Source organism: Pinus tabuliformis, chromosome 6, assembly GCF_031772625.1.
Source record: "Pinus tabuliformis cultivar Carrire ecotype Pingquan chromosome 6, CPIR1, whole genome shotgun sequence".
NCBI lineage: Eukaryota > Viridiplantae > Streptophyta > Pinopsida > Pinales > Pinaceae > Pinus > Pinus tabuliformis.
Genome location: NC_142292.1, coordinates 1,062,412,303 through 1,062,435,385, shown reverse-complemented (window position 1 = coordinate 1,062,435,385; position 23,083 = coordinate 1,062,412,303). Strand labels below are relative to the sequence as shown.

Here is a 23,083-nt window from a genome sequence, read left to right as displayed (position 1 = left end):
TTCAAGTAGGAGATTGGGCACTGCTATTTGATTCCAAGTTCAAAGATTTCAAAGGTAAATTTTAGACTCATTGGCTCGGGCCATATGAGATTGACAAAGTCTTTAGCAATGGAGCGGTAAGAATAAAAACCATTGATGAACATCAAACCCCTCTTATCGTGAATGGCCAGAGATTAAAGATCTATCATAAGCCACTCGCAACGGAGGAATTTGTCAAAATATTTCAAGATAATTCTACAATAAAGCTGGTGAAGAAGAATTCTTCTTCTCCACCAGCCTAGTATTTGTTCTTTTCTGTTAAAAAAATAAAAATAAAAAATTGTATAACCCTGAAAACCAATCACTGATTGGCAGTCTTATACAGAAAATACAGGGCGAAAATCAGAAACTTCTGACGCCCTATATTTTCCCAAAAAAAATTTCCTCATTTTATTCATAGTTTCATGTCATTTCACTTCATTTCGCTTCACTTCATTTCATCTCATTTCATTTCATCATCTCATTCCGCCAATAAAATCCCTTTTATGACCAGTTTTCATATATCATTCACTCAGTCATCATTCATTTCCATCCATCTCCATTTAGTCATATGTTCACTGTGTCAGTTTCCGCAGCTGAATTCAGTTTCCGCAGCTAAAAACTGATTCCGTGGCTAACACTCTGTTATTTAGTGTTGACAGTCAGATGTTAGCCAAATAATGATGAGAACCAAATGCAGGTATGACAAAGGAAAATATTTTGAAGATATAAAGCACCTAAAGCACCAACAGAAAGCAGCTAATCAAAGGTTAGTGGACGGAAGTGGCAAAATTCTAAGGTAAGAGCAAGATTCATTTCAAATAGCATTTTAAAGCACATTCTATATAGTTATGAAACCACCGGCTCCATTATGTGTAATGATTAGCATTGATAGCTTTCATAACCACTCCATGGCCTTTACATGATTCCTCCATGAACTTTGCATTAATTTTTAACGGCCTCATGATCCGCCTCCGAATTTAACTCGTGTTTATTTGTACGTTGGCATTCCACCTGCTGAACCGGGTAATTATGAGGACGTAATCTATTTGATCACGGCTCTGTCCCGCCGCACAAATCCGCAGTCATTTTGAGAACATGCTCACGCCTATTCCGCAGCCTTCTAGTTCAAAATCCGGGCTCACTCTATTTCCATACTATCCCATTGAAGTTGCGTTTGTTATTTCTGGCCTGTTTACATCTCCGTGAACTCATTCTCATTACCTATTCTCTACTCTTTCGTTTATAACTACTAGTTTTTCTCCACAAACCTTCTCCATTCCCCGCTAACACAACTGTTTCACCTCCGTCAATCCATTACTCACAGTCCATCACTCACAGACGTATTTTAAGGCAGGAGGAAGGAATGGGTCTTTTGCTAAGAGCAGAACCGGAAGGGCCTAAATTCATGGAGGGGTATCCACAATTGAAAAGCATATTAAGGAAGGCATGATGACTACAGTTCATCCAGAAATTTAGAGGTTACAATAAAGAAGTTACGAAGACATTTGCAAGGTCTTCTAATGGCATGGAAGTTGAGGTTGGAGATCTTAAATTTTCAGTCATAGAGGCATCTATTGCAGTAGCAACGGAACTCCCACAGGAGGGGGAACGGTGGTTCAAAAACAAAAACTTTGATGAGAGGGCCTGGAGGGTTATCCTACGCAATCCAGGTATGGATATAACCATTTTCAAACGTGGAATCCCTGTCTCTGCTCTAGAGGAAAAGTGGACTGGTTTATTATTGATAATCCTGAAGTTTATTACATGTGAAGGATGGTTTGGGTCCATGTATATGTACCACATCCAGTTGCTAATGAATTTTCTAGAAAATCAAACCATCAATTTGCCTTACTTTCTATTGAATAGCCTGAAAAAGATGTCCATAACTATACAAAAGAATCTGGAGGACATAGAACCCCACCTTTACCATCACGGCCTTGTAAGAATTTTGATTGAAAAACAGTTGAAGGAAAAGAAGGACACTTGGGAACAGTTATTGATTAGAAACTTCTTTCAGGATCCACCTGAAACACCCGAGAGTAGCTCAACAAGGAAAAGTAGGAGGAGGAAAACAAGTGTGAACATTCAGGACACTCCTACTAACATAACTAAAGAAACTAATAAGGAAGAGAAGCTATCTGAAAGTAGGAAGGAAATAACTAAGGGCAAGAAGCAAAGAAAACTAAAGGGGAAAATGAATATTGAAGCTATATATCAAACCCCAGAACCTTCCTCAGAAGAGGATCAAATACTTTTTGAAAGAATAATTTACCTTCAGGAACAATCAGCTGCAACAAAGAGAAAAGGGAAAGAAAAACAGAGTGTGGAAAAAGGAGACACTAGCTCACAAAATCTAAGGAGGAGCTCCAGACTTAAAGGAAAACTGAGGAAAGTACAAACTAAAGGGCCCTACTTCATTGATTTAGGAGGGGAAACATTGGAACAACCTCCAGCAATCCCTCCTAGCCGTAGCCCACACCATACTCCTATTTCTCAACCAAATTTTAAGATCAGTCCTTCTCAGCCAGATTTTGAGATCAGTCCTTCTCAGCCAGATTTTGGGGACAACCCAAGAAAGGCTACACCTGAGATAGATCCAACCCAACAAGAAATGTATGATTTTACGGAGTCGTTGGAGAAGACTGCCACAGATCAAGGCACTTCATCTACCCAACCTAATACAGCCCAGGAAGCTCTAATCCAATCACTAAAACAGGAAGTTTTTGAATTAAAAGTCCTAAATAGACACATCAAAAGAGAAAATGAAACATTGAAAGAACAAAGCAGGTTGGATAAGATTATTCACGACAACACCATGTTGCATCTTGGGCTGTGGCAGAAGAAAAATAGGAAATTGAAGAAAAAGAGCAGGAGGTTGAGCAAAGCTCTCATAAACCTCAAATTCAAATGCCTAATGAGGAAGCCTAGGATGACAATGGTACCAAGAAAGAAGACAAGAAGGATGGATGTGTTAGTAGAGGTCTTAGAACACATGAACTAAAGGGAGGATGGTCACAATTTTGGTTGCATGAGGACATGTAACACCTTCACAGTCGGGGTATGTTGAGCCCTGAAACTACATCTCTTCTACACACTTTTCTAGACTTTTTCCCCTCACCAGTGCCTCACAAGCTATCAAAGATCATTACATATTGATTCTGAGAGTGCATTTAAGTGGTTTTCTAACTATGTTTTTGTGTTTGCTATTTGACTTAGATTTTTCTCATAAACTGCAGAATGCAGCCACTTTCCGCAGCTGACTTGAGATTCCGCAGCTGTTTTTGTTGATCTCTAGGTTGTAGGTGTCAGCAAGCAAAACAAGGCACGTGGGTAGTTTAGAAATGATCTAGACATGGACCAGGTCCTATTGGTTTATCCAAATTCGTAGAGGAAAGCCTTGGTCAAATGGTGGTCAAACGAGGAGTTCTACAGCAAACAGGTCTCTGTTTTTCAACACATGAAGGGTCCGAGACCGTTCCTAGATCCATGGATTCATTTTGACAGCTGTAAACTACCTCCATGATGCAAATCCAACAGCCACCTTTTGGTAGATTGAATGATCATGGCAACCAACACGCTAAGCTCACGAGTGCTATCTTTTTACGTGTCTTCTGCTGAAGGAGTTCCATAGGAAAAACAGTTATGTAATTTCCTTTATAAATAACGCGTTTGCAAATGCATGTAGCTAGTTTTTTTTATGTAATCTTGCTGTTAGTTCATGTACTGTGTCGAGACACTGGTCCTGCTGTTGTAACGAGAGGATCCTTCCTCTGTTTTGCAATATAGTGAGACTCTATTTTATATGACTGTGTGAACATAATCTCGGACTGACAGCGTGTTAACCAAGGCCGTGCAGAGGGCCCCTGCTGGCTAAGGTTTCGTTTCTTTATTTTTGTAAAGTTTTCATATGTTCTTGTCTTATTTCCATTGTAGATATTTCATCGTTTGTTCACTTGTGTATATTTCATATTTTAGTTATGATGTTAATGTTTCATTCCTGTACATGATTTTCCAAGCATTGTACAATTTTGCTAACACTGATCAGTGTGTTTCAGGATAGGCTAGGCTCGAGCATTTTCATACAATTTTTGCAATAAACAGTGACATGAGATTGGCCTCTCTGCTGACTTTGTTTTTCTTAGCTTTCAATTTCAGTTATGCTTTGATTTCAATCTTATTCATTTGCTGTTGATAGTTAGTTTAGATATCAAATTCTTCATGTCATTTAACGTTATCTCTAGAGCCATCGCTTAATCCTGAAAATCTACTTGGCGAGCTATCGGATTATGATTGAGGTGATTTGATTTTACTTTCATTTCTGAAATTAGATATCAGGTTCTTCATGTTATTGACGTTATCTCCAGAGCCATGGCTTAACCCGGAAAAACTACTTGGTGAGCTATCAGATTATAAGTGAAGAGACTTGATTTTATTTTCATTTGCAAGTAGATAATTTAGATATCAATTCCTCATGTTATTGACGTTATCTCCAGAGCCATGGCTTAACCCCGAAAAGCTACTTGGCGAGCTATTGGACTATAAGTGAAGTGAATTGGTTTTATTTTCATTTGCAAGTAGATAATTTAGATATCAATTCCTCATGTTATTGACATTATCTCCAGAGCCATGGCTTAACCCCAAAAATCTACTTGTCAAGCTATCGGACTATAAATGAAGTGAATTGGTTTTACTTTTATTAGTTTGCAGTTTTTGATTTGTTTGAGTGCAATAGCTTAACTTTTATTTCTGTATTTAGATGAGCAACAGAGATAAAGATTTCATGATCAGTAGTTTATCATTTGTTTGGTTCGAATAGCTGCACATTTACATTCTTGTTCAAGTACTAATTTCATCACTAGCATGTTTTGAGATCCTCTAAAGTGTTAAGTTCTGGAAGTCATCATAAAGGACATAATTGCCTTAAAATCTATCTCCATACTTTCCTTCTAAAGTATTCTTAAATCTTAGGAATAGGATTTCCATTTGCATTAGAAGACAAACCAAGATAAAACCCCCAAAAACAAAACAAAATTGAAAACAATAAAAAGTAAGAAAGAGGTTGTCTTGCACATATAGTGCGCCACACTTCATCAGTTTACGACTCTCGGATTGATAACTAATGTAGCAATTTAGGACATACTAAATTGACTAAACACTTCACTATTTTGATATTTGGGAGTTTGTATTGGTTCTTAAGTGTTTAAGGGATTTACAAAAAATGAATTCACATTTCTTATTAGTTGATCCATTTTCCCTCTTGTTCTTTTACTTTAAGAGTTGTTTCATGTTTGTCTTCCTTCCAATGATAATGAGAATTTTTTTCTTTCTTGTAAGATATTTTCAATATCATCCATTTTACCTATCTTTGTGCCTATTTCTTTTGAGCTTCAATTATATCTTTTTTCCTTCTCCCAATTTTGTTTGTTGTCTTTTAGCGTTGCTGAGACAATGGCGTACTTGATTGAGTTTATCTCGATATCTATTTATGTCAATTTTTAGCTCATCATTATTCCCCATTTTGGGTTTGGTTTTTTCCTTGGAAGAACCTACTTTTTTCCTTTTTTTTTTAATACTATATTATAACCTTTTATAAAGCTTATTTATAAACTATATTATAACCTTTTATAAAGCTTATTTATAAACTATATTATAAATATTATATATATATATTTTTTAGACAAGAACGGTTAGATATTATTAAGCGGCGCCAAAATAGCAGCCGTGAGCTGTTACATTACTGCTTTGGCTAAGAGCGCAGAGCAGGATTCTTCTATTGTGACAGGAATACTTGCTGCAGGTACTGAGATCGCCTAACATGGAGATTCTGTTAACAATGATTCCTTGGCCGGAAGAAACGATGGGAAAGGCATCGAATAGAGAAACCTTGAGTATGCCAGGAGAGTCACGATTGAACACTGAAGTTTGTGAAGAATGGGCGATTTGATTTCCTTCCGTGTTAGCAGACAGGCCCGAAATTTGGCAAATCACGAGGCCGAGAGGAGTTCCCTCCCTTTGGAAGCCTGTAGATCCAATCTGAATAGCTGACTGAGCATGATTGCTTCTACCACTGGCGCTGAAGATGATCGCCCAACGCCCTTTCATCGGATTGCAAAGGGAAACAACAGGGAAAACAGGGGAAGGGCACAACTCGAAGATTTGGGGATAGAGGTCAGGTTGCATCGTTACAGAAGGAACCAAGATCATTAGCAACTGGTCTTTCAAGAGAAAATGAGTTGGATCAGACAGGGAGAAAGATGGGCGAGGCTTGGAAACAGAGTAGAACCCAGAGGGAGGAGAGGCCCAAAAATCACAGGTCTTAAGGGATATTGCAGATTGAGTCATCATGATTAACTGAAAGAGATCTTTTACTTCGAAGAGAGCCTAGATTGGCTTCCTTGTCCGCCTGGGAATTTAACTTCCTAGGGATATGAAAGAAAGAGATTTTGAGAAATTTTGGCAATATAAACCTGATTTTCCTGAGGATGGTGGATAATTGGAGCTTAGAAGGATTCTTATGGGTGTTCAACGCCTAGATAATGAGCCTGGAGTCCCCGAAGACGGATATGGAGAGGAAGTTACCTTTAATCGCTTGATTCAGAACCTGCCACAGAGCTAGAGCCTTCGCTCTATTGTTAGTTTCCCTGCCCAGACCCTAGGCAAAATGAAGCACAGTTGAACCATCAGGACCCAGGAGAACCCCACCGCCTTCAGAGATACCAGGATTACCTTTAGAGGCCCCGTTAAAAAATAGGCAATGTTCATTCAAAGCCGACCTCCACTTAATGAACTCCTGCTCTCCCAGCCGAATTTCCCATTTGGAGTGGGCAATAGCAGGAGGAGGGGAACGATCCTAATGATTTGGGAACAACCCTTTCAACCAGAGATCCTCCTCTCTGTCCAACTCTTTTCCATTCTTTATGATAGTATTGGCTGCTAGAGATTCCCCCAAAAAAGCTTTGACTTTATTGATGACTCTTGTTGGATTGCCGCTTTCATTCCTGAATGATCTGTTGTTCCTTTCCAGCCACAGCTTCTAGCAAACAAATTTGGGAATCCACATCCAACAAGTTTTGAGAAGATGTTTTTTGGAGAGATCGAACAGAGATAAAGTGACCCAGTTTTCAATAAGATTTGGGATGTTCCCTGGGAGCTCTATTTTGTCAGAATCTAGCAGCAGGACACCCTTCCAGACTTCTTGAGCAAAGGGGCATTTTAAGAACATATGATCAACGGTTTCATCATCCGACATACAAAGGGTGCACATGGAAGGACCTTCCATACCACGCCTATGGAGATTATCTCTAGTGAGGATGCTGTTGTGTGCTAAAGTCTAGCAGAAGAAATCAACTTTGGGGAGAGAGGGGAATGCCCAAATAAATTTCCATTGAGCAGGATCCGGAGGAACATTCGGAAAGGCCATCAAACTTTTGTAACCTTCAGAAGTTGAATATGCACGAGAACGTGATCCCCACCCTCGTTTTTCCTTAGCAGAAGCTCTTAAAGGGGATTTCCCTTGGAGCCTATCCAGCAGAATCGAGGCTTCACCTTCCAGCCACTGAGGAATCTCCCCCAGGTGCTAGCTGTTCCATAGACAGGTAGCATCCTCCGACCAGGTGGAGATGTCCCAAAGGGTTTTAAATTGCGGGCCTGTAGCTAGGCTTTGATATTAGCGAGATCTTCCATCTGATTCAAAGGTTGATCACCAAGAATCGGATCATCCCAGATTCTTATTTTTTGCCCATTACCTGGGATCCAGAACAGATTATGGCTGAAGTGCTCCAAGGCTTTGAGACAGAGTTTAAAAACAGGAGAACCTTTGGAAGTTCTAGGTGGCTGGTCCAAGCATCTAAGGCACTGCCCATGAAAATATTTTTTCCACAGGACCTTCTTGCTCCAACTTAAATTTCCAGAGACAATGTTCCAGAGCAGCTTGGCTCCCAAGGCCAGATTCTGGGCAGCTAGATCGCGCATTTGGATACCTCCTTCCATAAATGGCTTTTTAATAGTATTCCATTTAACTAGGTGAAGCCTTCTTTCATTATTTTTTCCCCCTTCCCACAGAAAATGCCTCAGAAGAGCTTCCATTTTGCTTATGAAGGTTTTAGGGGCAAGGAGGATGGAATGCTGATATAATGGCATACTTGAGAGAACAGCTTTCATCAGAATGACCTTTCCAGCGTTGTTCAGCCAAGAGGCTCCCCAGGCATGGATTCTGAGTTTAAGCTTGTCCAGTAGGGGTATCCAGTGGGCTACTTTAGGAATGGCCTTGAAGATTGGGATCCCCAGATATTTAAAAGAGTCCCAGGCCCAGGATCCTTCCATATCAAGAAACCTTGCAATTTCTGATAATTCCTTGACCAAGCAGTTCCAACCATAGATTGTGCTTTTTAGGTAGTTGATCTTGCTGCCCGAGACCTCTCTATAAATATCCGGCTCCTTCTTGAAGTATCTTGCAGAGTTTATGCTTGCCCCACCAAGCAATAAAGTGTCATCAACAAATTGAGCATGGTTTATGTCTTTGACATTGCTAGCCATACGAAGGCCAGGGAGGGTTTGAGTCTGTTGACCATATTCGAGCTGGAAACTGAGCACTGTGGCTTGAATAGCATAAAGAAGTGGGGACAAGGGGCAACCTTGTCTAAGGCCCCTAGAGGCTTGGAAAAAATCTGAAGGTCGACCATTGACCAACAACGCTATCCAAGGAGAGGCAATGCAGACTTTAACCCAATTAATGATGGCTGAAGAGAAGCCCATTTTCGTCATCACAATAAATAGGAAATTATGTCTCACCCTATCAAAGTCATTTTCCAGATCCAGTTTAATCACCATACCTTTCTCCTTTCGGTGATAGCTTGAATGGACTGATTCTTGCACCAGCACAATATTGTCCAGTATTTTTCTCCCTTTGATGAATCCTCCTTGGTTTTCAGGGATAATGGATGGCAGAATCTTCTTAAGGCGATTGGCTATAATTTTGGTGATCAACTTGTAACTAGAGTTACACAAAGAGATTGGCCTGAATTTGCTGAAATCGGATGCGCCTTTCTCTTTTGTAATCAAGGCAAGAAATGCTGAGTTGATGCTGCCTCCGATCTTGGCAGAAGATTGAGATTTCCTAACCATTCTCAACAAGTCATTTTTGATTGTGGCCCAACAAGATAGATAGAATCTGACAGGGAACCCATTCGGGCTAAGAGCTTTATCGGGTTCCATACTATCCAGGGCAAATTTAAGTTCATTCATGCTGATTGGAGCAGTCAGCATAGAATTGTTAGATTCTTGGACACATTGGGGAATTAAGTCCATCAGATAGGCATGAGGATCATCGGGGGCAGAGTAGAGATCTTTGAAGAAAGAGTGGGCAGCCCTATTTATGCCTTCAAAATTCTTGATCACTGCGTTTTGATGGTGAATTTCTTTTACAGTTTTGAAGTGCTTGTGTGCTTCAGCTTGTTTGTGGAAGAAGCTAGAATTTTTGTCCCCAACCTATAACCAAAGAGTTCTGGATTTCTGTCTCCAATACTCTTCTTCTTCCCTACTTACTTTGTGGAGTTCTTTTTGCAGATCAACTTCTATTTGAAGGAGGTCATGGGAGACAACAGTATTTTCCAAAGTTAATTGGTGGGCAGCAAGACTGTCCAGGGCCTCCTTTCTTTTGGAGGTGGGAGATTTCAACTTTCTAGCCCACTCCTTGAGCCTTCTTTTTAGCCCCCTCATTTTTTCTTCCCACACATAGAAAGGGGAACCATGAACATGCCTGTTCCAGGCCTCTGAAACCACCTCTTGGAAGCCATCATGCTGAAGCCACAATGGGCTGAATCTAAAGGGAATAGGGCCAAGGTTTTCATCCATGGAAAGATCAAGGAGAATGGGCTTGTGATCAAAGGTACTGATCGGCAGAATTTTGGAAGAGGCCATTAGACCGCTGGTCAGGAAAGAGGATTGGATGAGAAATCTATCCAATCGAGCAGCAATATGGCTGGGGCCAACCCTTTTGTTGGACCAGGTGAACTTCCCAGATGTGGTCTTGATATCCTCCAGCTCCCAACCCAACATAAGGTCTTCAACCCACTCTCTAGCTAGATCCTTGACTGGGGAGCCACCCTTTTTCTCATTTACAACTAGAGTGACATTCAGATCTCCTCTAATAATAATGTTTTCTGGATTGTGCAATGAAAGATAGGACAAAATCGAACCCCAACATGATTTTTTCTCAGATGGAAGGACTGGAGGATATATATTGAACATACTTACTTGTTGGCCAGAGTCTTTATGGAGGAGCTTTGTGAAAAGCCAGTGGGGAGAGCAATCTTTCTGAATCAGGTCATAGAGAGAGCTATCCCAGAAGGAACCGATTCCTCCAGAGGTGCCTCTCGCACTGACAACACTCCCATGTCCTTCATGCCAGAAGGATTTGCTAGCATGGAGGAGGAGAAGTTCCTCCAACTTTGTCTCCTGGATGAGTAGGATTTCAGGCGAATACATTCTCACTATATCTTTTAGGGCACCTTCTTTCAGTCTGCTGCCTAATCCTCTGCAATTCCAGGAGACGTATTTCATTATTTATTGGCTTGGGTAGTGGCTCCTTTTGGAGCCATGCCATGCTTGCGCCTGGATTTTGTATTCATCATTCCCTTGAGTGTTTTCTGGGAGCCTTGGAGAACATCCAGATAAGTTTTCTCCTTTCTTTGTTTCTTCTTGGATTTTCGACCCCTGGCCGATTTGATAGGGGTGACTTGCGAGCTGTCTGATTCATAGACTCTTTCTTCTGATTCTTCATCAGTTTCGGAGGCCAGGCTGATATGCTCTTCTTTATCTGCATTTCTTTCATTGCCTCTATTTGCTGGGAGGGTGTTTATTTCAGTATCATTTTCTATTGCGTTCTTCGACAAGTCTTTTGGTTCTTCTTGAGCCTTGATGGTTTTTGCGTTCCCACCTGAGGAGGAACCAACCTTTGGAGCTTCATTGGCCTTTGGCTTGGTCTGAGGCTTCCCCACTGGCCCAATATTTTTCTTCTTAGTTGACCTTGGAATAACCTTGCCTCTTTTGATTTCTTTCCACCCTTCTTCGTCCTCCTTAGTCCCTGCTAAGGCTTTAGGACAATTCCGTTGGAAGTGTCCGTGTTCATGACAGGTTCTGCATTTGAAAGGCAGTTGCTCGTAGTCCAATTTTTGATAGTTTTGCCATTCTCCCACTGTAAGTTTAACCGCCTCAGGTAACCCAGCTTCTAAGTCGACTTCCACACAGATTCTAGCACAGGTGTATTGGCCCTTATTATCTGCTTTGTCGATGAATCTGCCCAGACCATTCCCAATCATTTGCAAAGATTGAAAGCTCCAGCAGTGGATCAGGAGGTTGGGGAGACGAACCCAGACTGGGACCTCCTTCGGGACATCAACTGAAGGATCGAAGTCAGGGGTCCACTTATTGAGATATAGACCCTGATTTCCCATGAAATACGGACCATTTCTGAATACCAGATCTCAGTCTTCTTTGGAGGTGAATTCGAAAAAGAAAAAGCCTCTACCAACCGCATAGCAGATCACATTATCTTTCAGTTGTGGTCTCCATTTGCGTTGAATCCAATCATCAGTGGTTTTGCTAGAAGGCCATCAACCCATAAATTGCCCAACCGGCCCTCTGTCAGCAAGGGCAAGGGTTGTTCTTCTTGCAGAGCGATCTCAAGGATTTCCTCAAGTTTTTTAATGAACTTTGGGACCTTAGGGGCCGGTCGCTTCTTCCCTTTCTGTGATAACATGCAGCGGAAAGCTTCTTCAGACGAGAGCGGAGGAGTGGGAGAGGGCTCCTCACCCCCGGGATCATCCATGGCGGCAGCTGAGTCGCAGCAGAACTCAACCCATACCCCACAAGATAGCACCCCTGCAAATCCAAAAATCAAAGGGCCAAAACGTTGCGCTGAAGACCAGGGCTCCGCGAAGGTTCAGAGCGTCATGCTCAGCCAAGAGAGGGGGCCGACTCTGCTCGTCGCGCCACCCCAAATCGATGCAAGATCCAAACGAAGCACCGCACAACTCAACACGAAACAAAAGAAAGCCTGTCAGTAGAATGAGGGCAACAGAGCCCTCTGAGGTGCCCAGAATGCCGAGACCGCCGCTGCAATCTTAGAGCAGTTGCAGAGCGTCCAACCTAAAACTCCCTACTATCTATTATATAATTTAAATTAAACTATTTATTAACTTAATTAAATTAATGGTGGGGGACAAGGATGACGACTGTGGGGATGTGATGGTCAGGGCTTGTTGGAGAAGGGCATATTGAATGCTTGCCATGGGTATGATGTTCGAGTGAGGTAAGAAAAAATGATGAGGTTTTTCGATGATAGCAGGGAACATTGGGTTTGTCGCACGGGGACATATGACGACGAGGAAAGCAGATGCACTGAGACTTGACACAAACAACAGGTTGATCAGGGTATATGTTGACATAACATTGACAACGGACAATGAATGGCTCAGAACAGCAGACAAAAATCATCAGGTGGGGGATGTGTGACTGCAACGTTATGTACTTGGGTCGAATCAAAATATAGACACGAAATAGCTAGGTGTCACGCGGTCAGAGATACAAGACAATGTTGTAGCGATCTTGGCTAGAGGATTAAATAAATTTGATACCACTTTTACAACAAAGAACAAAAAGCTGGATGATTACAACCACTCATGAGAGTGTGCCTAATCAAGCATTGACTGGTCATGAGAGTTTGAATGACATGACTCTTGCCTTTTGGTAATTAATGTTTTTATGATGTTTTTATTAATTACCAACTATTTATTATTTACTTGTTTAATTATTATATATTTATAACGTACTTCAACAGTGATGTACAAACATCCTATCATCCACATCAAATCTACTTTTGACTTGATTGTTCAAATGTGTGGCTCAAAGATTATTTTTCTTTGCATCCTTCTTGTGATTTTTTGGGTTTAGCTATGGATTTAGAATGTGACCATCGATGTTCCAATGGTTCCAATGGTTTCCCTTTGTGGTGCAGCTAAGCCTATGGCTGGGTGGAGAAGGCTCCTTCTCAAGCTGCTTTCCAACTTGAAATTTCAGAGAATTTTAATTCCTTTGATTCCTATGATTATTGTTCATTTTCTCTTTGAATTTTGTTGGTAAAAGAAGGGATGAAAAATGGTCACCTATTTTGTATGGAATTTAAAATGTGGTGCATATATTAAAGTACCACGTGTCTTTTTTTATAAGGTATTTTGTGAGTGCTCAAGAGGATTCTCATCTTGAAAATTGTCTGCTAATAGGATTTGCTCATGGATATGAGGTTGGATAATTAATATATTAGCTATCATGTACTCTCAAGATCATTATAATTGTGACACAATTGGTTGTATGCAATTATTATTACTTGGATTTGAACTTAAGGCTCCTTTTCTCTAAACCAAGCTCTTACCCCGATTAAATCCTTAAACTCATGAGGAAGATATATTAACAAGTGACCCAAATATTGACTTATATACCAAGGGTAAGTATAATCATTGGAGGCATGGTTAATATGGAAAAACATACATATAATGAGGGGAGCATTTAACTTCATGATAATGAAAATTTATTTGTATGATTATGGAATATATACATTTTCATGCAAGGATCCAAAGTTATGTTTGATGTAATATATCTCATGAAGGATGTATATTAATTTGAGTTTACAAGAGCTTCTTGGGATTAATTTAATGTTGGAAGTATATAAAGAAATTTCATATTCCTCATAACTATATTTGTGCAAATATTTGCATAATTGTGTGCGAAGTGACTTATGGCAACTCTACATATATACAATTTTACTCCTACCTCAATGTGTGCAAAGAATGCATAAATTGTGATGGGCAATGTAAAAAATTCCAAAAGTCACCTTATCATCCCTAATTGAAAATGAAATTTCAAGTATATAATTTCATATCTATATCAAGCATGGTTATATAATTTTTTGGTTCAATATTTATTTGTAAGAAATTTTCTAATAGTCATAATAATACACTATGAGAGTGAAAATTTCCTTAATGCATTAAGTATGTGATAACATTTATATACATGTATCTTCCATACATGAATACAAAGGAAATTCTCAGTAAGAATTTACCCAAACTATTATCATTTAGATTTTGATTGAGAGAGTGCACTTTTTAAATTTGATTAATTCCCTCAATAGAGATAATCCTATCCAAAGTTGAATTCAAAGTCGATTAGGTTTGTTTCAAAACCTTCACTATCTTAGCTAAAGTTTAATACATCTCACGTTTGATTAGAAACCTTCACTATCGGTGGAATTTCCAAAGTCTTCAAAGGAAATTCTTTGATTTTATTGAGGAGTCGTAAGGTTTGTTGAATTCACCAATGGTATCTGTTAGGGTCCAAGGTTTTAGAGATCAAATGTCTTTGTCTCATTCATTAATTTTTAGTTTTTGAACAACATTTTAGCCTATGAACTATTGTTGTTGTCATAGTCTAAAAGTCAATATCCGACATCCTTGGAAGTCTTTCATAAAGGGTCCATAAAGATAAAACAAAAATTGAAGAGAGTCTGAGTCAAGGAGAAGGTCATAGGGTCATCTGCTCATATAAAGTCTTTTAGGGTTCGAAAGGTTATGTATCACTGGTCACTCGTCAGAATCATGAATAAACAATAAAATCTTGGGTCATTTTTAAGGTTTTGTTGAGTATGGTTCATTAGCCCATTCCACAGTTTATAACTCATGGTTTCCTCTTCACATAACCCTATTATACACTTTTCATTCCTATATCCTTTTCATATATTCTATTACCTAAAATTTCTTCCATACACCACCCCCACCCCTTACATATACATTTATATTTAATATCATATCCATATACACACTCCCTCCTAATTCCACTTCTCATCATTACCACGTATGATACCCTCACAACTTATGACTACAACTCATGATGACCATAATTACCCTCTTCAGTTCATACTCATGATTAAAACAAAGCAAAAAGGCACACTTTCAAAATCTCTCTTACCACACTCATTCCTCTCTCTAATATGAAATTAGCACTCTTCACTAAGGGAGATTGATAATCACACAAATCGGGGCCAAAAGTAGCCTGGAAGAGGTTCAAATGCAAGTTTTTCAAGTGGGAGAAGGTTGTTGCACACTTGTTGCAAAAAATTCCAAGTCACACAGTTGTTGCGGAACTGTTGTGCAAACTACGATAAGTCAGTTTGGAAGCCTGCAAGTGGGGAAATGAGCATTTAAAGGATTCTACACCAACAAACCATCATATCAAGCACACCCATTTGCTCATTTTTGTTGAAAACCATCAACAATCTTGCCAAGCATGGAGGTCTGCTACACTCTGTTACGCAATTTCCTCTGAAATTGATTGTTTTGGCCATCGTTTTCAAGAGAGGTTTATGACCGAATGGAACTGAATTTAAAAAAAATGAATTTTTTTTTTCTCAAATACGGGTCAAAGAACAAAAACCTCTTCCAGTTTGTTCACAGGTGCCATGGATTGGGAGATTCAACTGCATATTTAAAGCCTATTTTTTAGATTGTGTAATTGAATATTTTAGTCATGATTTTGGGGAACATATTATGAGGATATGGGGAATAGTTTGAGGAAACAGAGAGAGGTTTATCTCAAAAACACGTTTATCTACAAAAACCTATGTCATATTTTACACAGGTGGTATAGTTTAGTATATACATGTGTTAATTGGAGACCCATTTTCACAATTTCTTGCTGCGAGAACTATGAAGTTTTTTTAAATTCGATTTGTGAATTCGAATTTTTGAAAGGTTTGAGACATTAGATGGGTCACTTCCTACCTCAGATGCCTGGTCATCACCCTTCCATCAACCAGTTGTCATCCAGTGTACAGGTGTGCGTGCCAAGTTGGAGTTGTTGTGCAACCGTTGTGCAACACAAGCTCTTTGTTGTTTCTATTTTGATCTTGAATCTAAAACTATGTTGTCATGATCGAGAAGGATAGCTGTGAAACTGAATGATAAAATCATTATCCAGATAGGGTTAGTTGGATAGGAAAAAGTGTTTATGTTTTTTTTAAAGGATAAAAACTGGAACTTTTATGATTAGCTTTATTTAGTTTTTGGTTAAAAAAACAGTATGTTGTCAAACTTGATCTAATTTGATCCGCTAAATGGCTAAGTTTTGGTGATATATAATATCATATGAGCTTATCATGTTTAAAATGTATTTAAGACCACCAATAGTAATGAAGAAGGAGGGATTATCAAATGCAAGAGAGAGAGAGTTTTGGTGTATTGCTATGATTTCCAAACTCAGTGATTAATGAAGAAGATCAAAGTTGTTTCTTTCAAGGATTCCCGTGTCAACAAGTTTTGGTGATGTGATTTGTCCCATGTTTATGTGTCCGTTTCCTTTTCATTTATCCATAAGTCTACTTTCCTCATTATTTGAATGAGATTTATGTGAATACATAATTCATCAAAGATAGGTGCTCTGTTTTCTCCTTTCAAATAATCTTCATGTCTTTCATCTGAAGCTAAGTGTAAAATTCATCCCTGATAGATGCTTTATGCTTAGTGGACTATAATGTTTTATTCCTCCACCATATACTACAATAGATTTTGAAGATCCAAAGCGTTGGCTATCTTTCCCTTAATAAAGAACTGTTCACTATCCCATTTTAATCATTGATATTTTCTAAACAAGGATACATGTCAATGCATGTCTCTGTCATTTTGTCATTAAACCTTTAAAAAACTTAAAACAAATTCATTTCTCTTTGTCCTTAAGAACTAGCCTAAAATCTGAAACACTCAGTTATCTAATTGACTGAAAGATCCTATAGAGAGAGCCCTCTCTAGGCCAGAAGGGCTAGATTTTGGTCCAAAAGAGGTTTGTGGTTACCTTTGGGATTTCTCTCCTCAACTTGGAGAAATTTACAGAGTGATAACAATATAAATGATTGATGAATGGCTTAAAACTTTCAAATGTAAAGGAAACAAAATATTATCATAGCTAATGAGAACCTCAACATGTTGGAAACTTGTGAGTGAAAATTGTATGGTATTCACTAACCACCAACTTTATGGGATTTATGGACTATCAGTACTTGACTTAAACTTTTTGTACACTTACTTTCCCCAATTTCATCATCCATCAATTATTGGTGGTTGACTCAAAGTTTCATTATTTAGGAAACTTCATGAATTTCACGAACCCTTCGAGCATGAGTTTTAAAAGGTAACCTTTTTTCTCATCGAGATTGGCACTTTTAAACCATGGATGTGAGTAAATTTTTAATTTAATTATGGTGTGCTAATAAAGGTATTTGTATTAATAGAATACGAATATAATTATATAAACATAGATACTTCACATTATCAATTAATGATTAACTTAATTAAACGTCAAGTAACTAACATAGGACTAATGGATGATATGGTAGGGCCAGGTGGCCTTCGGGTTGACATGTCACTACCCCCATGATGACATGTGGACCTAGGGTATCACATTATCTTCCATGTGGCAGTTGCACAATAAGATTGACATGGCACAAAGGGTGAGAATATTCAAATAACCATATCTCAATGATTAATACTCAAATTTTAATAAAGTTTATATTGCTAGAAATCTCTTGATGAGTATAAGGCTATGTTGATCTTAGAAAATAGTTTTATGTTGAATAAGAAAATGCAAAAGTTGATACAACATATCCATAATCGTAGATGAGGGGACTGGGTAGTTGTTGCAAAATGTATAAAATCCATTGGTTACAACATTTGGGCTATATGGACTCCTTCAAGCAAAATTATCATAATTTAGTAACCAATAGAGGTAATATAATTACATGTGTAAGAGGGGATCAAACCTTCATTTGTAAAATTTGGTAAATTATCGTGCAATTGTTCCTTATATCAATTTTTATACATGAACGGTGATTATTATGATGTTTTCTAAAAGTGGAATTATACTCCTTGGCTATAATAAGTATGTTGAGATATTTGTAATAGGATTGTACACACAAATATAATGAATAAACATAAACTTGTATGGAAAGATATGGAGTCATGATAACTAGTAATATTTTTTAGAATATAAGATTTTGTTTATATCGCATGACAACAAGGAATTCTCAGTGTGAATTGCAAATGGAGTAGATCTCTAATTGTGGGACAAAGTAGGTCCAAAGGAAGCATTATCAAGGTTAAATGTTTGTATGAAGTTCGATTATGTGATTGGCTGATAACGGTTTATTATCTCAACATTTAGAAGATCTATTCAAGAGAAGAGATACCAACATAATGGTAAACTACCATACGGAGGAGGATTCAAATGAGAGGAGGGTTATGGAAATCCATCCATATTTGGCAAAGATAGTGAACAGTTTGAAGGATGAACTTCATAATTTCAGAGTTGATAATGAGAGGCTTATCAGAGATCAAGAAAAGTAGACTTAACTAAATGTAATATTGTTGCAAAGTTTGCAGATATACAAAAGAATTTGTAGCAAGGAAAAACTACTAGTAATACAAAGAGGCCTTATTGTAGGAATATTCAAAGCCCATGAAAAATCCAAAAACATGAACCAACATCAATAATTACAGGGAAAGTAACATTAGTAAAATAAGGAAAAGTAATATCAATAACACAAGGAATGCAAAGAAGAACACGTCTATTGAAGATTCTTCGACAATTTTCTCCAATGAGAGGACAACCTATTTCTAAAGATATATTAGCAATGATACCAAACCCAATTCCTAAAAGAGGAGAAGGAAAATACATTGCAGGAATTCCTAACCCGAGGAATTCAAGAAGGCCAAACCACCTACCTTTAATTGTGAGATAAATAAGAGTGAGGAAGCAGAGGCTTGGTTACTAGGCTTGAAGTAGCTATGGGTACACAACTACTCTAGAAACATGAAAGTCAAAGTATTTATATTCAATATTGCACTCTTTTGTAGCTTTGATCTACGCATCCATGTTTCTCATCTCAATGGATATGGGCTAGGATGATTGTGAACCACCTATTGTCTGGATTAGATCATTATATTGTTTTTCATCCATATCGATGCTTTCAAAGTGGAAAAAGTGGAGGAATAAACTCTCAGGACCATTTTTACCGGCGAGACCGAGTTTGGCAAATTTGGGTATGAAACCTCTTGGGAGCGTTTTGAGGCATCAAATGACATTTCTTGGGGTAAAAAATGTATCACTTTAGCATTTCATTATTTTCCCCCTATTCTACACACAAAGACATTTCCAACAACATAAGAATTGCGTCAATCTAAGTCCGTATGTGAAAGTTTTGCCACTTAGAAGTTGACCTTCCTTTTTTCACCACCATAATTCGAGAGGATGACATGTTATTGAGAAATCCATTAGGGCATCATTAGGACAACTTATTATTAATTTATTTTACTTCACATTTACTTGTGATATTATTTTTATTCTGTTGATTATGTTAGTGTTTTTATCATCAAATAAATTCCAAAAACATGAATATCACGAAATAAACACAATATGTAGGCACTTAGCCAGGGCAAAACTCCTCTATAGGGGAAAACCCAAAGAAATTCCTCTCTTCTTTAGAATCAGATCAAATGAGACAACCTAGACCTTTTGACTAAGACTTATACTTCCTCCAATCCATCAAGTCATCCTCCACGTATTCAAGTCAAACTTCAATAAAATTCTTCACAAGTCAACACAACTTATTCTCCAAAATCTAAGTAAAACAATGTCTTGGCCCTCTCTGCAACATCTAAAGTCTCAGCGAAAAGTAAAATGAACCTGTAGAAACCCTCGCTCACACCTATGGCTGAATTTTGGCTCCCAAAGGTCTCTTCCTTCTTCAGTGTGGTTATTTATTATTTTTGTAATGATAAATACTTCTCATTATACTTCTTTGCACCTACTTCTTTACTTGAAAAATTTGAGATCGAATTCATGGATGGATGATCTCATAATAGGTTGACTGCTCAACTATTTATAGTGGTTTGAGGCTCCTTTATGAGGCCGACATGAAGAGGTAGGCAGGCTAACTTGATGGAGGAGGCTAATCTTACAATTTTGACACTTTTAAAAAGTCATTTCTCAATATAGAAAGCCCAAGAAGGATCTATAACATGATGATATGGATAATAACTTATGAATTAATCTTATAAGCCTTCAATGGAGGATTGAACTAGAAACAAAATACATAGAGAATGAAACCCATGTTCATAAATAATTTTCTTTTTTTTGACAAATACATAATAATTACATTGCGTCATGACTCAAATACAATTATGAAGACCGATACTAGTTACATTTCTCAACACTCCCTCTTAATTAGGGAGGTATTCATAATTGTTCAACTGATACACTGTTAACCTTAATTTGAAATGTTGTTCAGAAGAGTAAAATAACATACACAATGTTAGGGAGACCCTAACTGCCAAGGCATTGTCACAACCCCAGGTTAAAAGTTCATGTAATAAAGGATAATAAAGGAAAAAGAACACCAAGGTCATGAGACAAGTATTGCAAGTTGAATGTTGGGACAAAATTCTATAGCATGCATCACTTTTGGTTTATTTATGGCTATGGAAATTTGCAAAGACAAAGAGGCATTAATTGGAATTTATTTATGAAAATAAAGGAAAATAGGAGAAAATGGAGATGAAAGGTCACAAATTTGCATGAGAGGGAAATTGAAGGAAAAATGAAGATATTAGAGGCATGAATAATAAAAAGGCTTATGAGGATCAATTCACAACTTTTTGTTAGTTTGGAATTGGAATTAGTTTCAGAGAGAGAAGAGAACCAAGAGGAGAAAAAAAACAAGCAAGCAAAGGAAGGAAAAAGACAAGCAAGGAAAACAAAGGACAAGTGAGGAAGGTTGGATCAGTAGCATAAGCAGGAATATTTTGTAGGTAATATGTTGCATGTGTGATTTCCTAGTTGAGGTGTGAATGCATGGTACATGAATTTTTTTATTTGGTTCATTTGCTATTATTGACATGGGTTTTCTTGGTTTGATAGTGGTTTCATCCTTGCCTTTCCATTTTCTAGATAGCCATGGTATGATGGGATTCATTTTTGGTTGAGATTTTGATTGCCGGAAGGTTTTGGAACTGGGTGAGGTGGTCTTAGGAAAATTCCCAAGGGTTGGGGGTGGAGGTGGTTTATGTTGGGTGTGGAGCATGATTGTCATCCTAATTTAGAGGTCTTTGTTTCAGCCGGATGTATACCCCAGGAAGATTGTACACCCCTCCATGCGGGGGGGTGCGGGGGGGATTTGTCCCCCCCGCAGGGTTTCGAGGGGGGGCATCCCCCCCGGCTGGGGGGCCAGCGGGGGTTTCGTGGGCAGCGCCCTCGAAGCTAAAAACATATGTAAAATTTCCTTGTAAAAGTATAGTAATTTCTAGTCAATCTGGGCCGTTCATTAGGCTGATGATCTGACGGTAGAATTTATGTTTATTTTAGGGTTTTTTGCCCTAGAAGGAAACCCATCTCTTTGTATGAGGGTATTGTATTGAGGCTGTTGGATATATGTGTATTCTCAGAGCGAGAAACACATAGGGGAGACTATGAGAGAAAACAAAGGATATTACAATGGATTTGCTGTAGGTTGTGTCTCTTCATTTTGCTGGATAATAGAAAGGAAGGACTCGCTGTTTGGGGTGGATGTAGCCCAAACTGGGTGAACCACGTATATCTGTGTCTCTCTGGTTTTATGTGTTTGTGTTTTTCTGCATATTATATTTCTTGCATTTCTCTATCAAATATGATATTTTTCTAACAGTTTAATCTCCAGGAAGCCCTCGAAAGGTGGGTGGAGATATGAAAATTCCTCAAGGTAATGGTAAGGAAACTCTGAGGTATCCAAGATTATTTGGGCTTTGTGATGTCTTGACCAGTTTTGGCAAGATCGCAGTAGCTTGAGTGTGGAGGTGGTTTAATCTCTGGGAAGCCCTAATTGTTTATGGCTTGAGATCCCACATTCATGCTTGGAATATGGGTTAGGGGTGATTGGTTGAAAGAATAATTTGGCTCAACCTTATCTATGGTTAGGTGGTATGTGGAAGTCCATGACTTGGTTGGTTTTTGCATAAGTTAATAAGAGATATTTTTCCTATTGTAATCTATGAGCACTTGTACTATTTATTATGATGATTTGATCGTTATTCTGTAATGGTTAATAATATGGTCATATGCTGGTTATAAGCATGGATTTGTAATGTGCTCTAGCTATGACTTGTTCAGGATTTGATAAGTATATGAATGATTGATGAATGCATGGACTAAAAAGTGTTATTGTAGCTAATATGAGAGGGAATTGGACGTTCTTGATGATTATCAGATGGACTCATATTAGCTAATATGAGGTCTGGAGGTTGGCCTAGAAAGGTGGCTCAGATCTCGAGACCACACCCTATGAACTAAAGATTTTTCGCTATAACCGCAGGGTAGGAGGATTGCGTGTGTAGTTGGATTCCTATAACCACACCCTTTCCTTTTCATGCATGTGCTTATGGGCCCAGGTCAGTGATAAAGAAATATAGCTAAGGGTTTGGTCACTTGGGGTGGTTCTTTGCCCCCTGAGTGTCCTGTAAGCCTTGAGGGATATCTGTGAGTTGCCAGTTGTCGACCCCGCTTCCATAACTAAATCTTGGAGGTTGTGTCATGTCATAGTATCACTTCACTTCAAATTTATTGGAGGGTCGTCAAATTGGGTAAATGTGGGGTGGAGGGGTTACAGGGTGGTATTATAACATGGTTCAAATACTTGGATAGGATGGGCTAGATGCATATCGTTATGCATGCATTGTCATGGTTATGGTTATCGTGCATGAGTTAATTGTACACATTTAGTGTTATCTTGCATGATGTTGATATATTGATATGATTATGTATATACATGTATCATGCTAATCTGGACTGATTTTGTAAATGAGATAACTTCCCCTAAACTTCACTGAGGTATGTTGATTATGTTTATATTTGGTTATCTGACATGGTATGTTTGCAGGAAGAAGAAGATTAGAGATGAATAACATAATGGTGGATTACAATTCATGTGATTCTC

The 23,083-nt window shown here is 38.4% G+C and overlaps 1 protein-coding gene across 1 annotated transcript; it reads right to left on the bottom strand.

The window, feature by feature from the left end:
* Window positions 1-9,507: 9,507 nt before the first annotated feature.
* LOC149262611 (uncharacterized) lies at window positions 9,508-11,474 on the bottom strand. Its single transcript, XM_089380902.1, has 2 exons — window positions 10,762-11,474; window positions 9,508-10,555 (listed from the first exon to the last, which is right to left on the bottom strand). Exons 1-2 carry the CDS (start codon window positions 11,472-11,474, stop codon window positions 9,508-9,510), a joined length of 1,761 nt encoding a protein of 586 aa, XP_089237028.1.
* Window positions 11,475-23,083: the final 11,609 nt, after the last annotated feature.